We start from the raw sequence: 21,976 nt of genomic DNA, 5'->3' as shown, positions 1-21,976 counted from the left end.
TGACGCAAGTGTATGAAAAGCCATGCTACATGGCAGTGAAACATAGGCCATGACAGCTGAGGACATGCGTAAGCTTGCAAGGAATGAAACCAGTATGATCCGATGGATGTGTAATGTCAGTGTGCATACACGACAGAGTCTAAGTACCTTGAGAGAGAAGTTGGACCTAAGAAGCATCAGATGTAGTGTGCAAGAGAGACAACTGTGCTGGTATGGTCATGTGGTGAGAATGGATGAGGATAGCTGTGTGAAAAAGTGCCACACCCAAGCAGTTGAGGGAAACTGTGGAAGAGGTAGACCTGGGATGAAGTGGTGAAGCACGACCTTCAACCATTAGGCCTCACCGAGGCAATGACTAGTGACCGAGACTTTTGGAAATATGCTGTGTTTGAGAAGACCTGGCAAGCCAAATAAGACCATAACCTCACGGCCTATGCGAGGGGTGTAACCAGCCCACTTATGCATACCTTTCCTTCATTGGACACTAAACTCTGCTTGTGAAGACCTGTTGAGGCAAGTGAAATTGAAATCAAATTTGATGACTGGCATCTGTGCAAGTGGAGCGCTAAGAGCACCATCTGAGCGTGATCATCGCCAGAGCGGCTAACTGGCTTCGATGCCGGTGGCACGTAAAAAGCACCATTTGAGTGTGATCGTTACAAGCGTCGACTTACTGGCACTTGTGCCGATGGCACCTGAAAAGCCTTCGAGTGAGGTCGTTGCCAGTGCTAGTGGACTGGCTCCTGTGCAGGTGGCACATAAAAAAACACCATTTGAGCATGGCCGTTGCCAGTACCGCCTGACAGGCCCTTGTGCTGGTGCAACGTAAAAGCACCCACTACACTCACGGAGTGGTTGGCATTAGGAAGGGCATCCAGATCAAGATTGAAGCCTGGTGCAGCCATCTGGTTTGCCAGTCCTCAGTCAAATCGTCCAACCCATGCTAGCATGGAAAGCGGACGTTAAACGATGATGATGATGATGATGACGGAACCAGGTAAAGTTTGGCAACAGGGAAAGTATCTAATTGCAGACAACTCTTGCCTGACCCATCTAAGAATGAAAAGTTGAGATTAAAACAATAATGGTGACGATGAGGATGATGATCACGCTATGCAGTAGGCAGGACTGCAAACACCTACGTCCAGCATTTTTTGATTGACTGTTTCTCAGTCACTTAACCCTTTAGCATTTAAACTGGCCATATCCGGCCAAAAGTATTCTGCTGTTTTATGTTCAAACTGGCCAGATCTCTCACACCAACCCTACAATATCGTTTTAAAAATTAACAGCTACCTCATCAAATTCTCATAGTTACAAGATAATGCCTGATTAGTTCAAGGCAATGTGGATGAAAAACCATTAATTTTGGTAGAATAATGAGAACACTAAAGGGTTAAAAGGGATAAAAATGGTTTTATAATGTTCTTTCAACCACCTTAATTGTAAAAGTAGGTATGTGTAGTCTTTAAGTAGAAGTTTGTAATCTTAGTTACCACAAACACACACACACACACTCAATTTTGAAAGAAAAAGAATTAAACAAGATTAGCTCAAAATGAAAATTAACGTTTTTATTCTCATTGCAGTTCTTTAGATATATGAGTAAATTGGTATCTCATTTGCATAAAGGCATAAATTAATTTTTAGAGAGAGAAAAGCACAATTTGATAAGCACAGAGCAATGTAGATGCAGCTAAAAAGTTATGATAACACATTGAAGAAAGGATATTCTGCGGTTTCAGGATTTAGCAAACTGAGAAGAAAAAGGACAGTTCCCGCCCAACCTTCATACAAGCTATAAGGAGCATCAGGTGTTCTGGCACCATTCTGGAATTCTGTGGTAAAAATAAATTCAGCGAAACACTGGGCACGGTGGAGGTATTTCGTATCTTTCGTAAGACGATATAAAAGTAAGAAAACGTAACCGTTTCCAGCAATTCCATGACAAATTCCGGGGCCTTTTTTCAAGAGGCCAGCTTTCCATGTTAGTTCTCCGCATCGGATACATGCTTGCAAGTATTTCTCGTCTTTCCAAACTTGATAGGCACGTGCAAAAACATAAATAATACCTAGAATATAAAATGAATTTGTTATGTTAAACGTTTTTTAGCAAGCAAAAGCTTTTTATTACTACTAGGGTTACCTAACAAACATGGGTGAAACAAATTGAGGAAGGCCTGAAGTCACAGCGCCTTGACCTCAAGCATGCTAAGGCCAGCACCATGGATCGGAAAGAGTGAAATAACATCATCACCAGAGACCTATTTCTTTACTACCCACAAGGGGCTAAACACAGAGGGGACAAACAAGGACAGACAAACGGATTAAGTCGATTACATCGACCCAGTGCGTAACTGGTACTTAATTTATTGACCTCGAAAGGATGAAAGGTAAAGTCGACCTTGGCGGAATTTGAACTCAGAACGTAAAGACAGATGAAATATCGTTAAGTATTTCGCCCGGTGTGCTAACGTTTCTGCCAGCTCACCAGAGACCATCATCCATCAACACCCATGACAGTGTATTAGTTGAGAGGAATGCCATCCTCTCTGGTCACCACCTAAGGATTTTACATACTTGCTTAATAAACATAAAGGTGTGTGGCCAAGTGGTTAGGCTGTTGCACTCACAATCGCTAGATTATGGGTTCGATTCTCTGACTGGGCACTGTATTGTGTTCTTGAGCAAAGTATTACATTTCACATTGTTCCAGTCCCCGCTTCAATCAGCTGGCCTGCTTGCCTAGCCAGTGGGGCAGCATCATTTAAAGGCTAAAACAATGCAAAAAGTGCAAGATGACCAGCGATGTGTAACAACATCTGATAGTCTAGTCAGTCACGTGACAACATAAGAGGACCTCTCAAGGCAAATACCACAGTACTTGGCAGTCTAACAAGACATCCATGTTAAGTTGGATATAAAGATTACCCTTTGGTACTAACCTTGCTTCTGTTGCTAATAATTATTTTTAATAAGCCTGTTAGCTATTTGCAACATCAGTGACTGAAAATGCTAATAATTATTTTTAATAAGCCTGTTAGCTATTTGCAACATCAGTGACTGAAAATGCTAATAATTATTTTTAATAAGCCTGTTAGCTATTTGCAACATCAGTGACTGAAAATGCTAATAATTATTTTTAATAAGCCTGTTAGCTATTTGCAACATCAGTGACTGAAAATGCTAATAATTATTTTTAATAAGCCTGTTAGCTATTTGCAACATCAGTGACTGAAAATGCACTGACACTCTGTATATTATGGCAGTTATATTTGGCTGGTATGCAGTCACTGGATGCTTGCCACTGAAGAAGTGCAGCACACTGAAATCATGTGATCTGGCAGTTCTAGTTCCCATACCAGACAATTCTCATCTGCTATGATATAAGTCTATGCTTTTCTGCCCCAGGCATCTACATGAAAGGACCTCTTAAGGCCCATACTGCAGTACTATTAGAGCAGAGCTATAGGCAATAAGAATTACCATTTAGCCAGTCATCAGAAATTATGTAAAGATTAGCTGCTCTTACACAAATGTCATTGCTAATAATTGATTAACATTAACATAATCACCAAAAAAGATGCACCAATTACAATGCTTTTGGAACATGGATAATGAAACTGGGCTGGAAGCAAATTTTAATCCAACCAATGATGAAGAAAATGGAATGTGAGCTTGTTGCTGAATGAGGCTGTATTTCTAGGACTTTCGTTTGAGCAAAGAGTCCAACTGAAGAATAACATTTGGGACTAGGAAAAATTTGCAAATGGCTGAAAGGCAATGTATATTAGCCACATAAATATCATGTGGAGGCACATGGCCTAGTGGTTTGAGCGGTCGAGGGATCACCGGTTCGAATCTCAGACCGGGCGATGTGTGTGTTTATGAGCGAAAACACCTAAGCTCCACACAGCTCTGGCAGAAGGTAATGGCGAACTTCTGCTGACTCCTTCGCCACAACTTTCTCTCGCTCTTTCCTCCTGCATCTTGCAGCTCATCTGCAACGGACCGGCATCCCGTCCAGGTGGGGAACCTATACGCCAAGGAAACCGGCCCTTATGAGCCAGGCATGGCTTGAGAAGAAGAAGGAACATAAATATCACATGCAATAGCAAATATAACATCAAATTAAATAGGACCTTAATATTATACCCCCCAAAAAAACTGAAATACATCAAAGAGAAGAATCAAGTACAAAGGAGCTAAAAAAAACCCATCTGAGACAGTGGGAACTTTATTCATAAATAACTTTGTAAAGTTTCTATAAAAGGAAGACAGAAACTTTGAAGGCATTTTGCAGTAAAAGACTGAGAAATAAAATGTTTTCAAAATGAGCAAGCATTGTATAGGAACAGATGAAATCAGTAGAGTTATGCTAAGTAAGATATAATTACATCTTAATGTAGAGAGTCTTAAATAACTTTTAATCAATCAAAATTATAGCCTTAATGAGAGAAACAGTCATTTAATGGAACCATAGTAGTTGTTTGTATTAATGAAATGTGATATTTGAGGGTATTAAGATTGTGTATTATTTTACTTTATACTGTATCTTTGTGTCTTCCATGTGTGCTATGATAATACTACCCCATTAGTCAAATAAAGGGTTGGGCTCAAAATTCCACTGCAGCACCTGATGAAGGCTGGGGAGTACATCAGTCGAAACATTGTGATAAAAACAAACACGATGAGGACACCTATCTGTCCATTATAAATAATGTGTTCTTCGAGTTTTGAATAGTTTTTATTCAGGAAATATCAAGTATTTTGTTAATAAATGGTTTAATGAGAAATAGAATGAAACACTTTGTTAATATTGGTTTCAAATATTGGTACAAGGCCAGCAATTTTGAGGAGGGAGAAAGTCGATTACACTGACCCCAGTGCTCAACTGGTGCTTGTTTTATCAGCCCCAAAAGGATGAAAGGCAAAGTTAACCTCAGCAGAATTTGAACTCAGAATGTAAAGAAAGACGCATAGCCACAAAGCATTTTGCCCAGCATGCTAATGATCCTGCTAGCTTTATGCTTTGTTAATATCAATGGTGGTTACAGTGGTGTATGTATTCTTTTGATTGTTAAAACCATCATTTGTTCTTTGTGTAAGGTTTGTCAGTGAAATAGTGGTGGTGGTAGCATGTAGTGCCTTAAATCCACATAGAATCTTCTTTTTCTCTGTCCAGTTTATCTGATCAACGGAACAGCCTGCTCATGAAAATAACGTACAAGTGGCTGAGCACTCCACAGACATGTGTACCCTTTATGTAGTTCTTAGGGAGATTCAGCGTGACACAGAGTGTGACAAGGCTGGCCCTTTGAAATACAGGTACAACAGAAACAGGAAGAAAGAGTGAGAGAGTACAGCAGGGTTCACCACCCACCCCTGTCAGAGCCTCGTGGAGCTTTAGGTGTTTTCGCTCAATAAACACTCACAATGCTCAGTCTGGGAATTGAAACTATGACCGCGAGTCCGCTGCCCTAACCACTGGGCCATTGCGCCTCTACCCCACATAGAATAATGTGTAGGGTAAGTAATGTCTTTGTAGAAGTTTTGTAGATGTGAAAGGGAGGTGACAGGTTGTGTGAATGTGATTTTCATTAGATTTTCTTCTTCTTCAAGTTGCCACAAACGAATTGTGTTCATCAGACTGTGCCAGGGATCTCTGACCCACCCTTTAACTTTGATAGGTCCTTTGGCCTAAATGCACATGCTTGTTTTCAGACTTTTAGTTATTGGATGATAGTGTGGTTTAATTGGTGAGTAATATGTGTAAGTACTATACTAGCTGGTGGGAAACATTTACTGAAAGTAGAGTTAATAGCAAAAGTGGAAGCAAGAAATAGCTTTCATGTAACTCATTTAGACTTAAAAGGGAGAAATATTTAATAAAGTTACTAAAAATGATTGCAACTAAAAACTGTAAATGTTCTTTTTTTACTTATTTATGCGCCCTTATTTATTTTTGCACTCATGGGCCTGGTTTCCCTGTTTCTATGGCATATGTGTTCCCCCCAGCTGGATGGGACGCCAGTCCATTGCAGCTTTACTCAAGAAACAGGAAGAAAGAGTGCAAGTTGGGGCGAAAGAGTACAACAGGAGTCATCACCACCCCCTGCCGGAGCCTCATGGAGCTTTAGGTTTTTTCGCTCAATAAACACACACAACACCTGGTCTGGGAATTGAAACCGCGATCCTCCGTCTGCGAGTCCACTGCCCTAACCACTGGGCCATTAATGTAAATCAAGTCTAGTTGTACACACCTACGGCCTGGTGAAACCTTAAGTGTTTAGAACATGTCTAGGTTTCCACTCTAAAAATGGTATGGAACTTATTAGACAGATTTAGTTGACACACTGAGCAAATTGAGACATTCTGTAGAAGGATTTTTTCTTGTTTGTGAGTAACAAAGACTAAAGGTGGGAGTCAAGTTTATTAGATGTGCACCTTAGATCCTGTTTTTAATAGCAATAATGAAAAATTTACTAATTAGAAAAGCTTTCGAAGACAACTCAAAATGCATCACACAGAATAAGAAGCAGAGGACAAGGAAAAGATATTGGGTTGTCACAGCAACTGACATTAATATATGATGATGATGATGATGATGATGATGATGGCAAACAGTTGGGGATATTTGCATATTTTATGAATATTTAAATCTTATGAATCTTATTTTATGAATATTTAAATCTTATGAATAGTATGAAATATTAAATTTTAGCATTCTTATAATATATTAAAACTTGTCAAACATGCAATATTATTATATTCTGATCAATAAAGATTCCTTTTCAGAAGTGGAAAGAAACAAAAATAGCAACAATAAAAGTATTATTTACCTGGAGCACCATGACACCAATGGATTAATTCTTCTGAAAGAGGACGTTTTTGTACCATATTTACTTCATCCATAGCTGGTGCATAGTTCGAATTAGGTTGCTCGATTGAGAGTAAAAAGTCAATGGATTGTTTAATTTCAGTTTCAGCAGATGGACAAGTTTCAAACAGATTATCAGTGCAAAGTAATGCCAACAGAATTGATGATAAGCCATGTGCAGCACCTGCAGGAGAAAATTGGATTTTATTTTTCAGTATATATTTGTGAAAAAAAAAAAAAGTTTAACATTATTTACATTCGACGGATATTTGTCCTCATCTTGTTTATTGTTAACAAACAAACTGATATATCCTCCAGCCTTCTTCAGGTGTCCTGGGGGAAATTTCGAACCTGGGTTCTCATCCCTAAGGTATTTTTCAACGTTGTTATTATTATTATTAATTATTATAATTATTATTATTATAATTATTATTATTATCATTATTATTATTGTTATTGCCCACGGGCATATGGTGTAGTGGTTAAGAGCGCAGGCTACTAACCCCAAGATTCCGACTTCGATTCCAAGCAGTGACCTGAACAATAACAACAACAACAACAACAATAATAATAATAATAATATAATAATAATAACATCAAAAAATACCTTAGGAATGAGAACCTGGGTTTGAAATTTCCCCAAGACACTTGGTTTTTAAAGTCTTATATTTATTATCAGTTATTTTTGCTGAACTGCTAAGTTATGGGGAACATAAACAACCCAGCACTGGTTGTTAAGTGGTGGAGGGGGCAAACACACACACACACACACATATGATGGGCTTCGACACAGTTTCTGTCAACTGATTTCACTCACAAAGCATTAGGTGGCCTAGGGCTATAGTAGAAGACATTTGCCCAGGGTGCCATGCAGTGGGACTGAACCTGAAGCCACATGGTTGCAAAGCAAGCTTCTTAACCACCCAGGCAGGCTGAGAGAGGACTTTGTATGTTGCAGATATGTCAGCAGTAAGATCACTCATAAAATAAATTCATGCAAAAGCTCAAAAGACTTCTTAGAAGTAGTCAATAGCTTCAATTATTTTGGTAATCTAATTAGCATCAGCAGAGAAGAGGAGTGTTCTGAAAGTACAGGTGCAGGCATGGCTATGTGGTAAGCAGCTTGCTTCCCAACCACATGGTTCCGGGTTCAGTCCCGCTGTGTGGTACCTTGGGCAAGAGTCTTCTACTATAACCTCGGGCTGACCAAAGCCTTGTGAGTGGATTTGGCAGACGGAAACTGAAAGAAGCCCATAGTATATGTGCGTGTGTATATGTATCTCTCTCTCTCTCTCTCTCTCTCTATATATATATATATATATAGATCGCTAGCCACTACACATTCTTTATTTTCTTTTCTTGTTTCTTTCTGTGGAAGAGCATAGGCTCAAAACGTTAAAGACTTTTTCCCTTCCTGAGCGTTATACTAATACATCTGTTTGTTTGGTACACCACCTGTCTTCATCTTTTGTTTTTTTGCATAAACTCTCCCTTTATATATATTTATATATATATATATATATATATATACACTTTATTTAAAGCAACGGAAAATTCAACAAAACCTGTTACTCTGAGTTTCACGTTCCCGTTCGTCGGACAGTTTTTGCTAGAATTTTCCGCTGCTTTAAATAAAGCATATTACTCTACCACTGGTATTTGAGTACTCTTTTTTCCACCTTGTTTCACATTTATGTGTTTACTCCGGTATATATATATATATATATATATACACATATATATATATATATATATATAGTTGTGTACAGAAATTCGGGGTGAGTACTTGATAATTGTAAGCACCTGTATATACCGTTTGGTGGTGTAGGTGGTGGAGTAAATTAATCAAAATAACAACATGATGCCAAGGATTCAGCGATACATATGTTTCGGGCCTTTATTAGACGGATTTATAACAATGCATAATGTGTGTCTGTGGCCTTCTTCAGCCGCGCACAACTACTTCCACAAGGACATGTATTACATCAAAAATTCTTGGTTGGGGATGCAAATCCTCTCATTCGCGTACGACATAATGCGGCAACAGCATAAAAATGAAGCGTCCATCCCGTTCTTCTCTCAATGAGGAAGTTTGGATGTTGAAGTAATATAAATAAATTAATAAATAAATATATACATATATAAATATATACAGACAGACATGAAGGAACCTGGTAATAAGAGTAAATAGAGATAAAGATGGAGGGGCGAGAATTCAGGACGAAGGATAAAAAATATATAAAAAGTGTAAGTATAGAAAAATGTAAAAATGTAGAGTATAAAGATATAAAGAGATATAAAAAATATAAAAAAATATAAATGAATATAAAGGTATAAAGTTATAAAAATAAAAATAAAAATAATAAAAAATGTAAAAGAATATAAGGATAAGTAGTTACGGACCAAACATGGTGGTCAGGAAAATGACAAATTCTGGTTGTAGAATTCGTACGCGAATGAGAGGATTTGCATCCCCAACCAAGAATTTTTGATGTAATACATGTCCTTGTGGAAGTAGTTGTGCGCAGCTGAAGAAGGCCACAGACACACATTATGCATTGTTATAAATCCGTCTAATAAAGGCCCGAAACATATGTACCGCTGAATCCTTGGCATCATGTTGTTATTTTGATTAATTATATATATATATATATATATTATATATATATATATATATATATGTATGTCCCCCTCCTCACCTTCGCTTGACAACTGATGTTGGTGTGTTTACATCTCCGTAGCTTAACAGTTCGGCAAAAGAGATCGATAGAATAAGTACTAGGTTTACCAACAATAAGTTCTGGGATTGATTTCTTCAACTAAAAAAAAAAAAACGAATTAAGGCAGTGCTCCAGCATGGCTGCAGTCAAATGACTGAAACAAATAATAGAACAGCCAGAATACTAATTATGTGTGAAGGTTGCATGGCCTGGGAGTCAGGGTGTTGTACTTATGGTTCCAAGATCATGGTTTTGATTCCCAGACGGGGTGGTGCATTGTTTTCTAGAATAAAACACTTCGTTTCATATTGTTCCGGTCCATCCTGTTGTGAATGAGTAATCTTGTAGCAGACTGGCATTCCATTCAAGGGGGAATGTTGAGCCCTCAGTCACTTGTATACCATGGAAACTGAGTAACTGATCTTACGAGTCCTTGGACTCAAAAACAGTAATGTACAATACTCTTTTACATGTTTCAGTCATTTGACTACGGCCATGCTGGAGCACCGCCTTTAGTCAAGCAAATCGACCCCGGGACTTATTCTTTGTAAGCCCAGTACTTATTCTATCGGTCTCTTTTTGCCGAACCGCTAAGTGACGGGGACATAAACACACCAGCATCGGTTGTCAAGCAATGCTAGGGGGACAAACACGGACACACAAACATATACACACACACACTATATATATATATATATATATATATATATATACATATATACGACAGGCTTCTTTCAGTTTCCGTCTACCAAATCCACTCACAAGGCATTGGTCAGCCCGGTGCTATAGCAGAAGACACTTGCCCAAGATGCCACGCAATGGGACTGAACCCGGAACCATGTGGTTGGTAAGCAAGCTACTTACCACACAGTCACTCCTGTGTAAAAAATGTTGGGATGGTGGTGGGGAGTCAGTTGGTTGAGGTATCAGAAAGCTATTACTGCCGTTAGCAACAAAATGATTCTTCTTATGTTATGAGTGAAGGGCAGATTGTATGATGTTAGTGTATGAAGTTAAATGGTAATAAAAGATGGGCAATGATGGCAGAAGACTGGAAAGGAATGAGATGAGTAGGCTCTGCTGGATGTGTAATGTGAGTGTGAATTAATACTAGATGTTAATGAGTTGAGAGGAATACTGTGTGTTATAAGAGGAATCAGGCAAGAGGAATAGAATGCAAGAGAGGACTGAGCTAGTATGGAAATGTGGTGAGCTGGCAGAAATGTTAGCATGCTGGGCGAAATGCGTAGCCGTATTTCGTCTGCCGTTACGTTCTGAGTTCAAATTCCGCCAAGGTCGACTTTGCCTTTCATCCTTTCGGGGTCGATAAATTAAGTACCAGTTATGTACTGGGGTCGATGTAATCGACTTAATCCTTTGTATGCCCTTGTTTGCCCCTCTGTGTTTAGCCCCTTGTGGGTAGTAAAGAAATAGGTATTTCGTCATCTTTATGCTTTGAGTTCAAATTCCGCCGAGGTCGACTTTTGCCTTTCATCCTTTCGGGGTCGATAAATTAAGTACCAGTTATGCACTGGGGTCGATGTAATCGACTTAATCCGTTTGTCTGTCCTTGTTTGTCCCCTCTGTGTTTAGCCCCTTGTGGGTAGTAAAGAAATAGGTATGGAAGTGTGGTGTGAATGGAGGATGACAGTTGGAGTAGTGCCTAGTCCAGTCCAAGTGAAAAGAAACTGTGAAAGAGGAAGACTGAGGAAATCAGAAGTGGTTAAAGCTGATCTCAAGTGGCTGAGCCTCACAAAGGAAGTGATACAGGACTGCAGCAAGAGATGAGATGCTGTGCTGGAGAAAGAAACGGAAAAAAAAAAACAAAACAAAATTCAGTGTAAAATGTTGATGAGCTTCACAAGCTTTTCATACAGAAATTAAGGATCTTTTCGGTTTGAACACCAGTTTTATTTAGCGGTGTCATATGAAATTGTCACCCATAATTATGACCCTAGTATCGATCTATTGCATTTCATTCTGTTTTAGAGTTAATGTTGGTTAGGGTTAGGGGTGGGGGAAGGGCATCTTTTTTTCTTCAGAAATGTAAATAAACCCAATCTGTTTCTTAAACGAGGGACATATTCATACGGCACAGAATGCTTTTTACCTCAATGGACGTCATTGATTGGTTGAAATTGCAGAAATTAAAGGAAAAAAACAACAAATATCTTACAAACTATAGAATTTTCTCAAAAAAACCAAGAGAAAAAGATGTTTTATAAACACATTCTACCAGTATACGAAGTTTAAAATTTTTTTAGTTACCTAGAAATTATGTTAAAAACTGCTGTTCAAACCAAAAAGATCCGAAATTAAAATGGGGAGAAAAATATGTGTAGTGTTACAATAAAAAATAACGAAAATGTAGCAAAGTGGGACAACGAAAGAACATATGGAACAACAAGAAAAATCATGCACAACGGATGCAGGTATGCTTGACCGGTCATCAGTTATCAAACTGAAACTGTGGTGGTATTTGGTCAATAACTGATGAGGGATAAAGCACATCTGCGTTCATTGTGTGTGTGTTTTCTTGTTACTCTGTACGTTCCTTTAGCATCCCCCAGTGTGACATTTAGAAAATAAAGTTAAATATTCTTACCAAGATATTCAGTTCCATGATATGAATACATCAACGGGGAAAGAGACTCGTGTTTGGAAGCATACTTCTTGCCTGATTGAATAATAGACTGACACAAACTAAGATTGTGTTTAATAGCCTGTAAAATACAAACAATAAATGAATGATAAAAACACACACACTATATATTTAGTATTACTTTGCTTCAGTGTTATTTATTTTTTACATTAATCTTAATCTTATTTCGGACAGAGTTCTTTCGTCACACTCCTGTTTCTTCATCAGTGGTCCTTTGCTTTCTTCTTTTATTATTTGTGTGTCTCTCCTTACTAACCGTCAGCCATGATAAATTAATTACATAATTATTAATTAGCTGCCCTCAGTTTCACGACTTACTTTGCTTTAGACACCAACCTTTTCTCCACTTTATTTGTTCATCAATTAATTACTCTTCCAAACTTATAGATCTAACCAGAATCCGCCCTGGGTTCTTTTCTTTTTATAGGAAAGCAGTTACATAGACTCACGTCAGTTGTGACTGAGCAGATATGTGAGAAAAATTATTTAAATAATTACAATTCTGTCTTTAGAAGGTAGTATACATCCAGAACTATCTTGTCCAATATGTTATTTCCTTTAACCCTTTCGATACCAACCCGACCAAAACCGCCTCTGGCTCTGTAATATAAATGTCTTGTTTTCCTAAATTTTGAATTAAAATCTTCCACCAAACCTTAGTCACAACTTATGTTCCTAACACTAGCTTAATGATAACAAAGTCATTTTACTAAATTCTTTGTTATATTTAAAATCAATTGAAAGAAACACAGAGTATCTCAACAGAAATATGGTAACAAAAGGGTTAAGACAGTAACATGTGATTTGAGGTTTAGGGTTAGCTTGAATTTTAGCATAATGAGGCTTTTTTGTTGGCAAATAGGTTAGCTGAAGTTGAAAAGGTACAAGCAATTAGTCAAAAGAAGTTCGCAGTTTGTGTCTTTTAGTGTTCTGTATATGTCCATTACACTTCTGTAGGGGGTTTGCAAGCCAGTCTCTCTCTCTCACTCAGTAGAGCCTACAACACATTAGACATCAAAAGTGTCAGTAGGCAGACAACCATCAAGGTGGGTATGGCAGTAGAAGAGGTTATTTCAAGCTGGCTGAGGCTCAGGAGGTGTGAGCCTTAGAAATGGTATATATAACTGAGACAGGACCCCAAATCAGCTGTACACCACCTCAATGGTTTCACACCTGCAAGGCGGCGAGCTGGCAGAAACGTTGGCACATGGGGCGAAATACTTAGTGGTATTTTGTCTGCCGTTGCGTTCTGAGTTCAAATTCCACCGAGGTCGACTTTGCCTTTCATCCTTTCAGGGTCGATTAAATAAGTACCAGTCACACGCTGGGGTCGATGTAATCGACTTAATCCGTTTGTCTGTCCTTGTGTGTCCTCTCTGTGTTTAGCCCCTTGTGGGCAATAAAGAAACAGGTTTCACACCTCGTTTGCCTCACATTGCTTCAATAAAATTCCACCAGCTTAGCATCTTTCATTTTCTTCTTCTCATTTGCCTCCTCAACATGGACTTCTCAGTGAAAGGAGGGTTCTAACAGAACCACCAGTTTATAAGTTTCTGAAATCAGCAACATGTGTGGTGCTTAGCAATGTCGAAGCAACAGTTTCTGAGAATTTCAGCTATTACCACAGGTTGGCTGTCAGCTCTCACTCATGTGCTATTGTTAGTAGGCCCAAGGGGGTTAAACCGATAGCCAGTGTCTTTATTGCGCCAGTCATGGCAAAAGTGATAGTCTTCTTTGTTAGTGGATGTACTTGGACTGGCTAATCCAATCACTGATGGTGTCTGAAGGACGGTGTCCTTTAGGACCTGGTCATTCCTCCAGTAGTAGCTCCTCTCACTCTGTTTTCTGGAGAGCTAACACATACACACACGTGTTTGTGTGTGTGCGTGCTAAGATGTTTGCTTCTCATCCACATGGTTCAAGGTTCAGTCCCATCCTGTGGCAACTTCAGTGTCATCTACTATAGCCCCAGGTTGACCAAAGCCTTCTGAGTGGATTTGATAGACAGAAAATGAAAGTAGCCTGTCATATACACACATACATACATACATATATATATATATATATATATATATATATACATACATATATACATACATACACACACACACACATATACATATAAAAAGAATGAACCGATTTCATTATGCAATATTTTAATAAGGAAGAGAACAAGAGAGAGAGAGAGAAATGGTGGCAATGTGTCAGGGCATACTCTCAAGGTATGAAAATGTGAATATATAAGGGATGGTAGATTGCCCAGAGTGTATGTATAGGGAGTTCATGTGAAGGCAAAAGAAAAAAATAAATAAAAAGAGTGGGAGCAGTCCATGTTCAGTAATTTAGGGGTCACCAAGGAAACTAAGTGTAGACAAATGGCTTGTGAGGGTTGTTGATAATAATAGCAATAGTAAATAGTATGGAGGTAGAAGTTTATCATGGTCCAATCCTCAATTCTCAGTCTTTATCAAGAAGGAGGAGAGGTTGAAGAAAAGAACCTGAGAACAAATATCATCATCATCATCTCAAAATCAAATTCGATGACTGGCATCCGTGCTAGTGGAGTGTATAGAGCACCATCTGGGCGTAATCATTGCCAGAGCGGCTAACTGGCTTCTGTGCCGGTGGCACATAAAAAGCACCATTTGAGCATAGTCTTTTGTAGATTAAGTAGGTATAATTTGCCCCTGCCTTTTAATCTTAGTATTAAAGTTACACATAGAACTACTGTAGTACACATGCTGGGTACATTCCTACAACATTTTCTTTATGTGCTATAAAGGCAGAAGTAAATCTGCCTACAACTCAAGTCGCGCCCCTGTGTTTCGCTCATTTGTGTCATATACTACATAAGCGTCACCAACTGCCTACTCTGAGTAATCACTGACGGAACACGCTTGCTACAGTATGCTTATTGACTGTGCCAAAAATGTATCTTTTATCATTTACTTGCATCAGTCACCGTGCTGGAGTACTGCTTGAAGAAATTTAGTTTGGAAAAACTGACCCCAGAACTCATTTTTATCTTTTATAGCCTGGGCAAAGTTCAGAGAGCTCTTACCTCTGCTGGTGGCAAAGGGCCTCTTGCTCAGAGTAAAAGGCAGACTGTATGACGCATGTGTACGAACAGCCATGCTACATGGCAGTGAAACTTGGGCTGTGACTGCTGAGGATATGCGTAAGCTCGCAAGAAATGAAGCCAGTATGCTCAGATGGATGTGTAATGTCAGTGTTCATACTCGACAGAGTGTAAGTACCTTGAGAGAAAAGTTGGACCTAAGAAGCATCAGTTGTGGTGTGAAAGAAAAACGATTGCGCTGGTATGGTCATGTGGCGAGAATGGATGAAGATAGGTGTGTGAAAAAGTGCCAATCCCTAGCAGTTGAGGGAACCTGTGGAAGAGGTAGACCCAGGAAAACCTGGGACAAGGTGGTGAAGCAAGACCTTCGAACTTTAGGTCTCACTAAGGAAAAGATCAGAGACCGAGACCTTTGGAAGTATGCTGTGCGTGGGAAGACCCGGCAGGACAAGTGAGACCATAACCCGTGGCCTCTACCTGGGATGTAGCCAGCCCACTTATGCATACCTTTCCTTCTTGTGACACAAACCCTACTTGTGAAGACCTGTTGAGGCAAGCGAAAATCAAAATTGATCAACATCAATGGAAATTGTAGCTGTGATACCAGTGCCGGTGGCATGTAAGAGAACCATCCGAACGTGGCCGCTGCCAGCGCCGCCCCGACTGGCCTCCGTGCCGGTGGCACGTAAAAAGCGTCATCCGATTGTGGCTGTTGCCAGCCTCGTCTGGCCCCTGTGCTGGTGGCATGTAAAAAGCACCATCTAATCGTGGCTGTTTGCTAGCCTCGTCTGGCACCTGTGCAGGTGGCATGTAAAAAGCACCCACTACACTCACGGAGTGGTTGGCATTAGGAAGGGCATCCAGCTGTAGAAACACTGCCAGATCAGACTGGGCCTGGTGCAGCCTTCTAGCTTCCCAGACCCCAGTTGAACCATCCAACCCATGCTAGCATGGAAAATGGACGTTAAATGATGATGATGATGATTTCTTTTTTAAACCTACAACTTATTTTGTCAGTCTCTTAGGGTTGTAAAGATACCAACACCGACTGTTGAGCAGTGGTGAGAGACACACACAGACACAAGGGGACACACACATACATACACATATACATGACAGGCTTCTTCCAGTTTCTATCTACTAAATATGCTCACAAGACTCAGAGTGGCCCAAAGCTACAGTAGAAGACATTTGCTCAAGGTTCCTCTCAGTGGAATTGGACCCTGAACCACGTGGCTGGGAAGCCAGCATCTTACCACACAACCATGCCTGTGTCTGATATTTTATGATATATATATATATATGTATGTATGTATGTATACAATAATCATCATCATCATTTAACGTCCGTTTTCCGTGCTTGCACGGGTTGGACGGTTCTTTTGCCGAACTGCTAAGTTACGAGGACATAAACACACCAGCATCGGTTGTCAAGCGATATTGGGTGGGATAAACACAAACACACACATATATATATACATATACGACGGGCCTCTTCCAGTTTCCATCTACCAAATCCACTCACAAGACTTCGGTCAGCTCGAAGCTATAGTAGAAGACACTTGTCCAAGGTGCCACTCAGTGGGACTGAACCCAGGGCCATGTGGTTGGTAAGCAAGCTACTTACCACACAGCCACTCATTTGCTCTCTGCCAAACCAAACTTACAATCCCAACAACTTATCTCTCCTCACTCCATGACACCCATCGCTTCAGCACCCAAAGCATAGCGAGCTGGCAGAAACGTTAGCACGTCGGGTGAAATGCTTAGCGGTATTTCGTCTGCTGCTACGTTCTGAGTTCAAATTCTGCCATGGTCGACTTTCATTCTTTCAGGGTCAATAAATTAAGTACCAGCTACGCACTGGGGTCGATCTAATCGCCTTAATCTGTTTGTCTGTCCTTGTTTGTCCCCTCAGTGTTTAGCCCCTTGTGGGTAGTAAAGAAATAGGTATTTCGTCTGCCGTTACGTTGTGAGTTCAAATTTCGCCGAGGTCGACTTTGCCTTTCATCCTTTCGGGGTCGATAAATTAAGTACCAGTTACGTACTGGGATCGATGTAATCGACTTAATATCTATGTCTGTCCTTGTTTGTCCCCTCTATGTTTAGCCCCTTGTGGACAATAAAGAAATAGGTAAGCCCCCCAGGTCACCTCTACTGTCATCCAAAACTTTTACCTTTATAGCACCACCTGCCTTTCACATCTAGGATGCTCTCCCCCAACAGCTTCTCTGCCTCCTCAACATCCCTCTTCATCTTCCCTCTCTGGTCTCACCCTTGCAATAACCCCATACCTCTATTCTATTCACTTTCAGTTGTAGAAGACAGTTCCAGCCCCTTAGGCCTACACATTATAAGGTAATTTTCACTATTGTTGGTATAACAAAAAAAAAAAAAATAAAAAGAAAAAATAAAAAGAAAGAAAAAAGCAGTCAGCACGCTTTGTAGAAAGGTTGGCATCAGGAAGAGCATCCGGCAGTAGAAGTCCTGCCAAAGTAGACGCTGGAGGATGACGCAGTCTTCTGACTCATCAGATCCTATTGAAATGTGTAGCCAATGCCAGCATGGAAGCCAGACGCCAAATGATGATGATGACACACACACACATAAATATATGCATATATATATATATATATATGTACACAAACATATTTACACATAAATATATGCATTTATAAGTGTATATATATATTAACATATATGTGCACATACACACACACACATATATATATATATATACATAAATTTATGCATATATATGTGTATATATATATATATATATGCACATATGTACACATACACATATATACACATGAATATATGCATATACTCTCTTTTTTTATGCACGCACACATATTTACACAAATATATGCATATATATATGCGTATATATACATGCACATATGTACATACACACATATATATACGCATAAATATATGCATATATATATATATGCACATTATGTGCACATACACACACACATATATACACATAAATATATGCATATATATATGCGTATATATACATGCACATATGTACACATACACACATATATATACGCATAAATATATGCATATATATGTGCATACATACACACACATATATATACGCATATGTATGTGTATATATATGTGCACGCGCACATACAATTACATGCATGCATATACGCTTAGGTACGTACTTTACCTGTTCACAAATTAAATATGCAACAACTGAACAAGATTATCATAAGTAAAGCAACATATATTTGAAAAACATCTAAAAAAAAAAAAAGTCTTTACATTAAATCCGAGGGAAAAAACGATTCGCGCTCGGGGAGAGAGAATTTTCCGAAATGAAATCACATAACAGCGCACCAAATTTCTAAAATTAGCATTTCAAGGAAGTAGCAATTTGCAATTTGCATAGCAAACACTACCTACTACACGATCGAATTCATAACTAACTTGATAAAGGATAGTTTTAAGTTATATACGAAGGCGGTGCTAACATAGTGGTATGTTAGCGCCGATCATACCGTTTGGCCATCATGCAGAAAGTGCTATGACTCATGCAATTCATCCGTTTTAACTCATGATGTTGACCACTTAGCCACCGATATTGCTACCGAGTTTAACATATTACTTCATTACTTCAACTAGCAAACCCTGTTTCGAATCCGCGCAGCGTCATTTATTTAAAGGGAGCATTTATTTAAGGGGTTTATCAAACTTTTTCCGACGCTACACTTAAGGGTTACCGAGGGTGCTTTTTTCTTCTCTTTCAAAAAAAAAAAAAAATTCCTTTTTTTACCTCTCTCTGTATCTCCCCAGATACAACAGAATTTGTAACGCCCTATATTAACCGTTATATATTATTTTAAATGATTAAACTTGAAGTAGAAATTTCCACGGGGAACTTTCAGCTTTTTCTATCCAAAGGACTTTTAGGTAAACTAGGTAGAAATTTGAACTCAGAACACGATGAGCCGGAGAAGATACCGCAAAAGCAATTTGTCTGATGCAGTATCAATTCCGCCAATTCGCTGCCACCGTACTGGTCCTTTATTTATCGATCCCCGAAAAAAAAAGACTGGAATGCAAAGTTTACCTTCAACAAGGTGTGTGAATGAGTGAGTGCGCGCGCGCCCATGTGTAAGGTGGTGCGTATAAAATAGCACACACTAATATCAAGTAGTGAATTTTTACCTATTTAGGTAAATTTTTTCGTCACAGTTCTTAAGGCAACGCTCCAGCATGGCCTCGGCCGTGATGGCTGAAACAAGCTGAAGAACTACTGAGAACAAAAGATGGCTAAAACTTCACTATTCTCGTTAGAACTGCCAGTTTGCTGTTAGCTGGAAGCGAACAACAGATTGTTGGAAACCATTTAAGATATCTTTTTATACATAAACAATGCGATGCAGTATATATATATATACATATATAAAATATTGAAATATAAGCAACCGGGGCGATCTTTCGTCTCTAGTAGACCTTTCCGTCGATTTCCGTAAAAATTTTTTTTTTTTTTTACATATGGGCTTGCGGGAACTTTTGAAGTAATATACATACATATATATACACATACACCGAGTAAAAAATTTCAGTTATCTCTTTATCGACGGAACGGTCTACTAGAGTCGAAAGATTGCCGCAACCGGTAATATTGGCATTTGATGGGTTAATAATCGTGAATAAAAAATATCATTTAAAACATTAAAATTTTGGGCGATCTTTCGTCGCTGGTAGATTTTACGGAAATCGACGGAAAGGTCTACAAGAGACGAAGAAAGATCGCCTTAAAAATTTTGTAAACAAGATTTCAACAAAAAAAAAAAAAATTCCTTTTTTTTTTTTACCTCTCTCTGTAAAACATTGTTGATGAAAAAAGATCCGAAAAGGTAACCTGCTCTGCCCACGAAAAGTTCATCGGAACCGTATGGAAATATGATGATGGGTTTACAAAGCTCCCCTAAGGAAATGTACTCGTTGATGAATCTCTCCACCTGAGCCTGGTCTCCGTTGAGGCTAGAAATAGCAGTGCCCACGGAGTATACGCCGGCCTTGCCCAGCAGGAAGGACACTGCAGGATCTCGATCGTTGGTGCTCTCGGCAAAGTTCAAAGCCGCATCGAAATACACACGGCATTGTTCCGCACAGTATTTCTTTAATTCATCGCCCAACGCATCGGACTTTGTCAGACAGTAGAGCATATAAGCCACTCCGGCATTTCCGACGTACAAACCTCCATCGCAGTTTTCCAAGGATGATGCCGGCATCTTATTTATTATCAATTTTACAATATTTTCGATAGAATCGATCCATTTCTTTTTGTTAATAGTCACCAGCGACCCACTCTCCACATCATTATTTGTATTCGGAAAATATCGCATTTTTTTTTTGTGTTTTTTCCCAAATTCTTTACATTCACAAAAGAACAATTAATTATTTTCCTAAATCAGTTTTTCTCTCTTTTTTTTCCCTTATTTTTTCTTATTTTTTGTTGTAAGTTTCTAAAAAACAACAAAAAGGGAATGTTTTTTTAAAAAAATTGTTGAGTTTGTTGTTATTCTGAATTTACAATAAAATAACTACTCTAATTTTTGTATAGTTTTTCTGAAGATTATCTTAGTTTGCAGAGATGCGCAGTATATATTAATAACAAGACTCCATTGATGACAAGAAATGTGCAGCCAAAGCCGGGAAAATGTCTCTAGTAGTCAGTTGACGGCATTTGTCCCCCCTTGACACACACGTGCTTACGTCACGAGTCTACTCAGGACGTCGTTTAAGCATTAAGTTGTCTCCCTTCACAAAACTCTTCCATCTTTGCGCAGATTCCCCCCCCCCACATCAAACCTCCCCCAGCATTCTTCTTGCGTTTGTGGTTGTGTTTGTGGTCAGTCATACGACTGGCCACAATCGTTGTTCCTTGCATCTTTTCGGTTTTGAACGGCACAGTTTTTTTTCTAGCGGTGTCATATGAAATTGTTACCCATAATTATGACCCTAGTATCGATCTATTGCATTTCAATCTGTTTTAGGGTTAGGGTCAGGGGTGGGGGGAAGGGTATCTTTTTTTCTTCACAAATGTAAATAAACCCAATCTGTTTCTTAAACGAGGGACATATTCATACGACACAGAATGTTTTTTTTACCTCAATAGACGTCATTGATTGGTTGAAATTGCAGAAATTGAAGAAAAAAAAAACAACAAATATCTTACAAACTATAGAATTTTCTCAATAAAGCCAAAAGAAAAAAATGTTTTATAAACACATTCTACCAGTATACGAAGTTTAAAATTTTTTAGTTACCTAGAAAGTATGTTAAAAACTGCCGTTCAAACCGAAAAGATCCTATTCCTTTGTGTCTGTGTTTGTCTCCTCTCCACTGCTTGACATCCGGTAATGATATGTTTACGCCTCCATAGACTTAATGGTTCAGCTAAAGAGACCGACATACTACCATGTAGATGTTCCATCATTGGTTGGGAAAACTTATTTTAAATGAAAGTTTATTGTTGGTTAATGCATGCGATTTCCAGATATAGACTGAGTTAGATTAAAGGAATAAAATATAGAATTTGTTTATCTCACCAAAGCTTTTGACTTTGTTTTGGAAAGGAATCTTTACCTTTACATTGTTGTTTA

At 38.9% G+C, this 21,976-nt stretch overlaps 1 protein-coding gene across 1 annotated transcript; it reads right to left on the bottom strand.

Moving 5' to 3' along the window:
• Positions 1-1,553: 1,553 nt before the first annotated feature.
• On the bottom strand, positions 1,554-21,110 carry LOC115222258 (lanC-like protein 3). The gene is made up of 4 exons (XM_029792419.2): positions 20,183-21,110; positions 12,206-12,323; positions 6,843-7,064; positions 1,554-2,072 (listed from the first exon to the last, which is right to left on the bottom strand). The coding sequence occupies exons 1-4, from the start codon at positions 20,714-20,716 to the stop codon at positions 1,705-1,707; spliced, it is 1,242 nt and encodes a 413-aa protein (XP_029648279.1). The 5' UTR covers positions 20,717-21,110; the 3' UTR covers positions 1,554-1,704.
• Between the last annotated feature and the right edge of the window lie 866 nt (positions 21,111-21,976).

Source organism: Octopus sinensis, linkage group LG19, assembly GCF_006345805.1.
Source record: "Octopus sinensis linkage group LG19, ASM634580v1, whole genome shotgun sequence".
NCBI classification, from domain to species: Eukaryota; Metazoa; Mollusca; class Cephalopoda; order Octopoda; family Octopodidae; genus Octopus; species Octopus sinensis.
This window is presented reverse-complemented; position numbering and strand designations above follow the sequence as displayed.